An 8,285-nucleotide genomic window follows, 5' to 3' on the forward strand; every position below is an offset into this window, starting at 1 on the left:
GTGGTAAAGACGGGATTCCAACTCGGGTCTCTGGGACTAAGCAAGTGCCATTTCTACTCTGTTAGGCTGTATTTCTTTCTTTTTTTTTTTAATTTGGGAATTTTTATTTAATTAATCAATTTAGAATATTTTTCCATGGTTACATGATTCATGTTCTTTCCCTCCCCTCCTCCCACCCTCCCTCCTATAGCCAATATGCAATTCCACTGGGTTTTACGTGTGTCATTGATCCAGACTTATTTTGCTATGTTGTATTTCTAAAGCATCACTTTGTAGCTAGCTGGAGTCCAGTGGATACTTGGTGAATTGACTGTTTGCCATCATCCTTCCAGAGTCGAGGTCATTAGAAGGAACAGGATGTTTATCAGAGTGGGAAAAGGCCAATTTGTTTCATTAATGTGGAGGCCCAGAGTCCACACGACTCAGCCTGCAGGTGTCCCAGTTCCATGAGAAGAGTATTGAGTCAGCTCTATAAAAATTTCCCAGAACGCATCATTCTTAGGGGCGGCTGGGTAGTGCAGTGGATAGAGTACCAAGACTGGAGTTGGGAGGACCTGAATTCAAATCTGACCTTGGATGTTTCCCCTCCTTGGTCACTTCACCCCCATTGCCTAGCCCTTTCTGCTCTTCTACTTTGGAACCAATACATAGTTTTGATTCCAAGATGGAAGGTTAGTTTTTAAATAAAAAAAAGATATTAAGACAGAAGGTAAGGATTTAAAAAAAAAGAATTGGGAAGAGTTAGGTGGCTCAATGACTTGAGAGCCAGGTCTGGAGATGGAAGGTCCTGGGTTCAAATGTGGCTTTAGACACTTTCTAGCTGGGTGATCCTGGGCAAGTCACTTTACCCCCATTGCATAGTCCTAACTGCTCTTCTACCTTGAAACCAATACACAATATGGATTCTAAGACAACAGGCAAAGGTTTTATATTAAAAAAAAAAGAATTGATACTAAGACAGGAGGGAAGGGTTTAAAAAAAAAGGAAGAAAATAAAAGAACACATCATTCTTGAAGGAAAAGGCTTACCCACAAAGCACCAGACAGCAAACCGAATCCAGGTGATGGTGGAGAGTTTTAGCATGAGATAGATATTCACCAACATGGCGAAGGCAGGAACGAAGGGCAGGCAGGGGGCCATATAGGGCAGCTTCTTGGGGTTCTCTGGCTGCTGCAGGATCACAAACACCAGGGCGGCAATGAGCAGGACCATGAGGACAACCAGGAGGATGGCCCACCAGCTCTGCTCCGATATGTAATCTGAGCCGAAGATGATGAAGGAGCAGAAGATGAACATGAGGATGAAGAGCAGGAGCACGCAGACGGTCACCGTGTGGCCAGTCGCAGCGGTGGGCCGGTCCATTTTGCCCGGAAGGCCAAGGCGGATCCTCATGGTGTAGTAGCGAGGTCCTATCAGCTTTTTCAGCTTGATCAGGTAAATGTTTTCCGACTCATCGGCCTCTATGCCTGACGTCATGTCCACAGTGCCGTAGTTGGGGTGGTTGACATTGTAGGCAGACTTGTCTGATTTTCCTATGAGCATCTCGTTGTCCCCCAAGGAAGGTAAATTCTTGGCCCCGCAAGTATTGGTCGCCGGGCCTGAAAACTCTTCCCCCTCACTCACAGGAGAGCAAACTTCTTTCTCACATTCAGCCAGAACGCCTTCCTTGTTCTTGGTGTGCTCTTGGGACAGGAACTTCACGAAGCCGTCGATGTCGCTCTCGGGCTGGTATCGGAGGAGCAGGACGCAGACCGAGACCAAGGTGTAGGCAAGCAGAGTGCCGATCGACATCATCTCGATCAGGTCCCTCAGGCTGACCAAGAGGGAGAGCAGAGCTGCCAGGAAACCCGACACGATGCAAGCCACCACTGGTGTCTCTGTGTAGGAGCTGACGTGGGCGAGGAATCTGAAAGGAGACAGAAGCAGGGGTTATCCAGAGTGCTGTGGTTTCCGAATCACTTCGCCATGTACCACCACATTTGATTCTCACGACAACCTTGTGAAATCGGTGCTCTTATTATTCTCATTTTATAGATGGGGAAACTGAGGCAGACAGCGTTTCAGAGATGTAAAGGTATGAAGCAGAATACAGGGCTATTGATTTGGATCACAATGAACCCAAGGCAAAAGTTCTCCCGCTCACTAATAGATTAGGTATTGCCATTCGATTGTTTCCATCGTGTGTGATTCTTTGTGACTCCATCTGGAGTTTTCTTGGCAAAGATATCAGAGTGGTTTACCATTTCCTTCTACAGTTCATTTTACAGATGAGGAAACTGAGGCAAACAAGGTGAAATGACTCGTACAGGGTCACACAGCTAGCAAGACTGAGGGAGTGGCATGCATGGAGTCCTATTGAGTCATGGGAAAGGAGTAAATTTCCAGGAACATGGTACTGACCTGAAGAGAAGCCCATCACCAGCCATGGCATAAATGACCCTGGGCATTGGGAAGAGGGACCCCAGTAAGCTGACTGTCAGGCCTGCGACAGAGCCAATGGCCACAATGAATTTTGCAGCATAGAATCCATGGGCCACAAACATCTCCATGAGAGGGGACTCAGTGTCGATGTCATAATAGGGCACCATCAGGGTCAAGATCACGCTCACCTGTTCAAGAAGAGAGAGCACACACCAGATTGGTTATTATCAAAAGGAGGGGGACTGACTGGACAAGCAGAGAATGATTTTGCAGGTCCTCGGAAGCTATCAGACAAAGATGCAGCTCTTTGGACCTCAGGAAAGGAGAGATGCTTTGCCGGATAAGCAGAGCACTTATTGGGTGCTGCAGTGACTCTGCCTCCTAATTTCTAAAATGATGAAGTTTTACAGTGATGTGATGGTGTCTTCAAGACAATAAGCCCTAGAAGGACAGGAATCCCATCTTCTCTTCTTTGCAGCTCCCAACAATAGTTAGCCCTATGCTCTGTAAACAGTAGGTGTTTCATAAGTGTTTATTGTGATGGTTACTGCATTCCAGCTGCTGATCCTGGCCCTCGTAGCCAAGCAACACTAAGTCTAGTGGGTTTGGCGAGGCATCCCCGAGTTCCTTCCATGCCATTGCTATCTTTCTTACTTCCTCATCCCCAGATGCTAAGGAGTGGAGTCCTCCCAACCCCAGCGATGGGATGTTAGAGTGGTTGGGTCTCAGAGTCTGATTGAATGGCTTTCCCTTTAAGGTCCCATGTGAAACTGGATGATTCCAACCTCTGCTCACGTTGGGCTTCGAGCCAGAGGGCTGATCTTGTCTTGAAAAACAAAATGTTAGCCAAAAAGCAAATAAATAAATACAGATCTCCAGATTCTGAGAACAGACCTCCTTCTCATACAGAGAGCTCACTTCCTGCTATGAAAAGTGGCCAAGACAGTAGAAAAGAGGGAAGGAGCGTATGGGTGGCAATTTTTATTTTGAGATCCATGACTCCATTGGAAAGAGAATCTCTTGGTGTAGAAGCTCTTGCTACTGATGCAGATGGATGACTCGATGTGCAGAGAATCCCAAGTCTTAAAAATATTAGTGCATAGGGGGAAGCTGGGTAGCTCAGTGGACTGAGAACTAGGCCTAGAGATGGGAGATACTAGGTTCAAATCTGACCTCATATACTTCCTAGCTGTGTGACCTTGGGCAAGTCACTTAACCCCCATTGTCTAGCCCTTATCCCTCTTCTGCCTTAGAACCAATACGTAGTATTGATTCTAAGGTGGAAGGTAAGAGTTTAAAAAAATATTAGCGTATTCCTAGTTAGACATTCCTGTTTTTTGCCCATGGCATCTGCATATGGGCCATAGGAGGTAAAGATGGGGGTCTCACACATCTGGGGAAGAGCCTCAAGGGATTAATTAGTGTTGATGCCAAACGAGGAAGGGACCAGATGGAATAAGCCAGGCAAACAAAGATGTGAGTAGTTGTAGACAGTTTCAAGGACAAAACCACAACGAGGGTGGGGGGACAAGGGCTTTGTCTTAGGGTACTGACCTAGTTCTTGCAATCCCTCAGAAATACAGAAACAACAGAACTTAGCTCTTCCTTAGCAAAGATAATTTGTGAAAAGAGGAGGCTACAAGATGGTGGTCACTGTGGGCTCCTCCCCCCAGTTCATCGTTTTCCCTCCCTACCCTGGATGGCAGTTTCCCCAGAAACAGTCTCTCACAGTTATCTCAGGAGCTGTGTCCCTCTGTATCCTGCTTTGGCTGCTTATCGCTTGTATTGTCCCGTGTTAAGTTGGTGGTCTTCACTCGGGTTAACAAATTCTAGGTACAGCTCTACTCTACAGCAGGGAGCGGCTGGTGCTCCGCTTAGGTTCTCCGGATGACATGCTGATTTACTTTTTCCTCTCTTTGCAGCCTGGTCTGATTATATTGCAGTGACAGGCTCCAAAGAGAAGTGCATTAATGTGAGCTTATAATGGCTCTGCCTTGCACACCCATTACTGCCAGTCTTTGATGCGTGTTGCCTTGGACAGCATCCTAAACCTGAAGTATTTTCCAGGGACACTCTGGTCCAGAGACCAGAAGTGAAACTGTGTAAGCAGGGGAGTGAGGCATGTCGTGTGTGTGTGTGTGTGTGTGTGTGTGTGTGTGTGTGTGTGTGTACACAATAAGGTCTTTAGTTTATCTATTTATTCCTGTTCAACTTCCTGATTTCCCACATCTCAAGGAGAAATATCTCAATTTAAATCAAATGATGGTTTTAGAAAAAAGTCTTACTTTCCACCTTAGAACCAATATTAGCTATTAGTTCCAAGGCAGAAGAGTGGGAAGAGCTAGGCAATGGAAGTTAAGTGACTTGCTCAGGGTCACACAGCTAGGAAGTATCTGATGCCAGATTTGAACCCAGGACCTCCAGTCTCCAGGCCTGGCTCTCAATCCACTGAACCACCTAGTTGCCCCCAAATGGTGGTTTTTTTTAAAGATTTTTTAAAATTCATTTTTTGAACCCTAATATCTTTATATATCCTTCTATATTAATTTTATTTGTTTCAGGGCTAGGCAATGGGGGTTAAGTGACTTGCCCAGGGTCACACAGCTGGGAAGTGTCTGAGGCCAGATTTGAACCTGGGACCTCCTGTCTATAGGCCTGGCTTTCAATCCACTGAGCCATCTAGTTGCCCCCAAATGGTGGGGTTTTGAAGAAGAGACAGATGGTCTCTGTGAAGAAACATAAGGCTGTGATTTTTTTTCTCTTCAGGAGGAGGGTAGCCTCAGCAGACTGAGAAGGTTTGGGCTCTGAGGATGCTGCCTAGAAATGACAGAATCCAAAGTCAAAAGGGACCACTGCATAAATGTCTCTGATAGACACCAATTTTAACAAATGTTGTGAATCTTGTCTCAAAAACATTCATGAGTTCCTGGCTACCCGTACCCATTGTCCCTTGGAACAAGATGTGTATATGATCCTCGGGTGTTCGAACCCAGGGCTTCATGCAACAGGACTAAAGGCTGAACCCATGTAGTCCAATATCCTACTTCCTAAACTATACTGATTTGATGCAAGTCATAGACAGTCATAGTGGACAGCAGTGTAAATGGAAAGAACGCAATCCTGAATGTGAACACTGTAATGATGGTGCCCCAGCTCAGTCCTGGGGAACATCCAACTCATCTTCTCTACAGAAGTGGGGGACTAGGGACACAGGCTATTGTACGTGCTGTTGGACTTGCTTATATGTTGGTTAATTTTACTGCGTTTTTTCCCCCTTTCTCTTTCTCTTTTGTTACAAAGGTAAGAGAGAGGGAGGGACATATTCAGAAATGAGGGCAGCTGGGGCAACTGGGTAGCTTGTTGGAATGAGAGCCAGACCTAAATACAGGAAGTCCTGCGTTCAAATCTGGCCTCAGATGCTTCCTAGCTGTGTGATCCTGGGCAAGTCACTTAACCCTCATTGCCTAGTCCATCCTGCTCTTCTGCCTTAGAACCGATACACAGTATTGATTCTATGATGGAAGGTAAGAGTTTTTAAAAAATGAAGATGTAAAAACAAAAGACACCAATACAAAAAATAATCAGAAACCAGCAGAGAAGAAAACACAGACACAGAGTCACTTTTCTGAAATGAGAAAATGGAAGGAGGTCCAAGGGGATCCCAGCTGCATTTCCCCCCCACTCCGTCCCTCCCTTGGTTTGATGATTCTTAGTACTTACAGACACATATGCCGTCAGGCAGATGACCAGGGAGGCGGTGATGGCATAAGGGATGGATGTATTGGGATTCTTTGCTTCTTCCCCTGTCGTGGCAATGATGTCAAAGCCAATGAAGGCATAGAAACAAGTCGCTGCTCCTTGGAGAACCTGGATGGGGAAGGAAAATGGCGAGTCATGAGAGAGCAATCTTGGTTTAAAGCTATGAAAAGGAGAACACCTACCACTGGTGCCACAGATGGGGCTTAGAGTTGGAAATGATGACCCAAAAGTCCTGTCCATTGCACGGTCTGAGGACCAGGGAGCTTCTGCAAATCCATTAATAAGCAAATGCCTGTCTTGTTGGCTGAATGATTGTTTGAGTTTAGAAATACAGGGTGTCTCAAAAGTCTTAGAACAGTTTTCAATGACCAAAGCTTTTCAAAGACTTTTAGGACGTCCTGCATTTCTGTTTTTTGAAATGGTCGTAGACCTTAGTGTGACAATTAAAGTAGCAATTCATTAAAAAAAAGAATTATTAAAACCATAGTAGTTCCCTGTTTTTATGGGTTTTCTAATTCATTTTTTGGAGTGACCTGGAGTTGTGATTTCCTTGGGGTGAAGAGTTCCTTGCTCAGATCTTCTCAATGAAGATCTCATGTGGTTCTGCAACTTGTAGACTTCTGAGGCTACCTGGATCCCCAAGATATTAAGTGACTTGCTTAGAGTCACACAATCAGAATGTGCCAGAAGTGAAACTTGAACTCAGGACAGGCTACCTCTGGGACTAGTTTTATCCCACTATATCATACTTCCTCTCTTCTTTTATATTTAATATTTTATTTTCCTAATTACACATAATAATAATCCTTTACATATATTTTCTGAAATTATGATATTCAAATTGTCTCCCTCTCTCCTTTACTTCTCTTCTTAATCATTAAGACCTGAAAATATGTATCATCTTAAACACATTATTTTACTTATGCCTGTATATAACTTTTTGAGGGAGGTATTAGAGGTATTATTTCCCCCATTTTACAGATCAATACATTGAGGCACACAGACACTGTGCCCAAGAGCAAAGAGCTAGTAAGTTTCTGAAGCAGAATTTGAACTCAGACATTCTTGACTCTAGGGCTATTATTGGAAAAAAAAACCCAACAACAACTCAACAACCACACAATATTTCTTTTCCTTTCCTTTTTTTTAAACCTTTAACTTCTGTCTTATAATCAATATTGTATATTGGTTCCAAAGCAGAAGAGTGGTAAGAGCTAGGCAATGGAGATTAAATGACTTGCTCAGGGTTATACAGCTAGGATGTTTCTGAAGTCAATTTTGAACCCAGGACCTCACATTTGTAGGCCTGGCTCTCAATCCACTGAGCCACCCAGCTGCACTCCTATAAAACACTTTCAGTCACTTATTAGCTGTGTGATCCTGAACAAGTCACACAATTTATTTTGCCTCAAGTTTCCTCATCTGTAAAACATAATTATGTGCTGCTGAACAAAGATGGAGAAAATCAGGACAACGTGCTGACTAGGTTTACTACAGATTCATGTTACATAATTTCAGCTATTGCAAAGGCAATTCTTTTACACCTTCCTTTTACACAATCACTCTCTCACGCATGACCGTGGCTTTTCAAGCCTTCTCAAATGTATTGCTGTTTCCCCTGTCAGCTGAGGAGAAATCACACTGAAAAAAAATTGAGGCCATTTGTTAAAAGCTCCCTTTTCTCTTCTCCCCCTCATCTCATATCACTCAGATGCCTATTGCCACTCTCTCCTCCTTCACCCCTGTTTCATGGAATGAAGTGATCTTTCTCCTTACCAAAGCAAACCCTTCTAGAAGCACAAGTTATCCCATTCCATCCTGTCTTCCCAGCAGACTGTCCCTCTTCTTTCCCACTCTTACATTGAACTTTAGTCTCTCCCTGACTACTGTCTACTTCCTTATTGCCACAAATGTGCTCCCTTTCATGGCTAGACTTCTTGAGAGAGCTGTCTCCACTTCCATTCATCTCATTCTCTTCTTATCTCTCTATAGACTGGATTCCTTGCTTAGTAAATATCCTTCCTTCCTTTCTTCCTTCTTTCCTTCTCTCCCTCCTTCCTTCCTTCCCTCCTTTTCTCCCTTCCTCCCTCCCTCTATCCCTCCAT

The 8,285-nt window shown here is 44.3% G+C and overlaps 1 protein-coding gene across 1 annotated transcript in view; it reads right to left on the bottom strand.

Annotated features, from left to right (window-relative positions):
* The window catches only part of SLC7A14 (solute carrier family 7 member 14), a 135,956-nt gene that overhangs the window by 33,833 nt on the left and 93,838 nt on the right, over nucleotides 1-8,285 (bottom strand). Inside the window, exons 4-6 of the mRNA XM_044669550.1 lie at nucleotides 6,142-6,288; nucleotides 2,401-2,609; nucleotides 1,029-1,906 (exon numbers count right to left, since the gene is read on the bottom strand). Coding sequence (XP_044525485.1) covers nucleotides 1,029-1,906; nucleotides 2,401-2,609; nucleotides 6,142-6,288 — 1,234 coding nt within the window. The remainder of the gene's footprint in view (nucleotides 1-1,028; nucleotides 1,907-2,400; nucleotides 2,610-6,141; nucleotides 6,289-8,285) is intronic.

The sequence above is a fragment of the Gracilinanus agilis genome, chromosome 3 (genome assembly GCF_016433145.1).
Source record: "Gracilinanus agilis isolate LMUSP501 chromosome 3, AgileGrace, whole genome shotgun sequence".
In the NCBI taxonomy this organism is placed as follows: Eukaryota; Metazoa; Chordata; class Mammalia; order Didelphimorphia; family Didelphidae; genus Gracilinanus; species Gracilinanus agilis.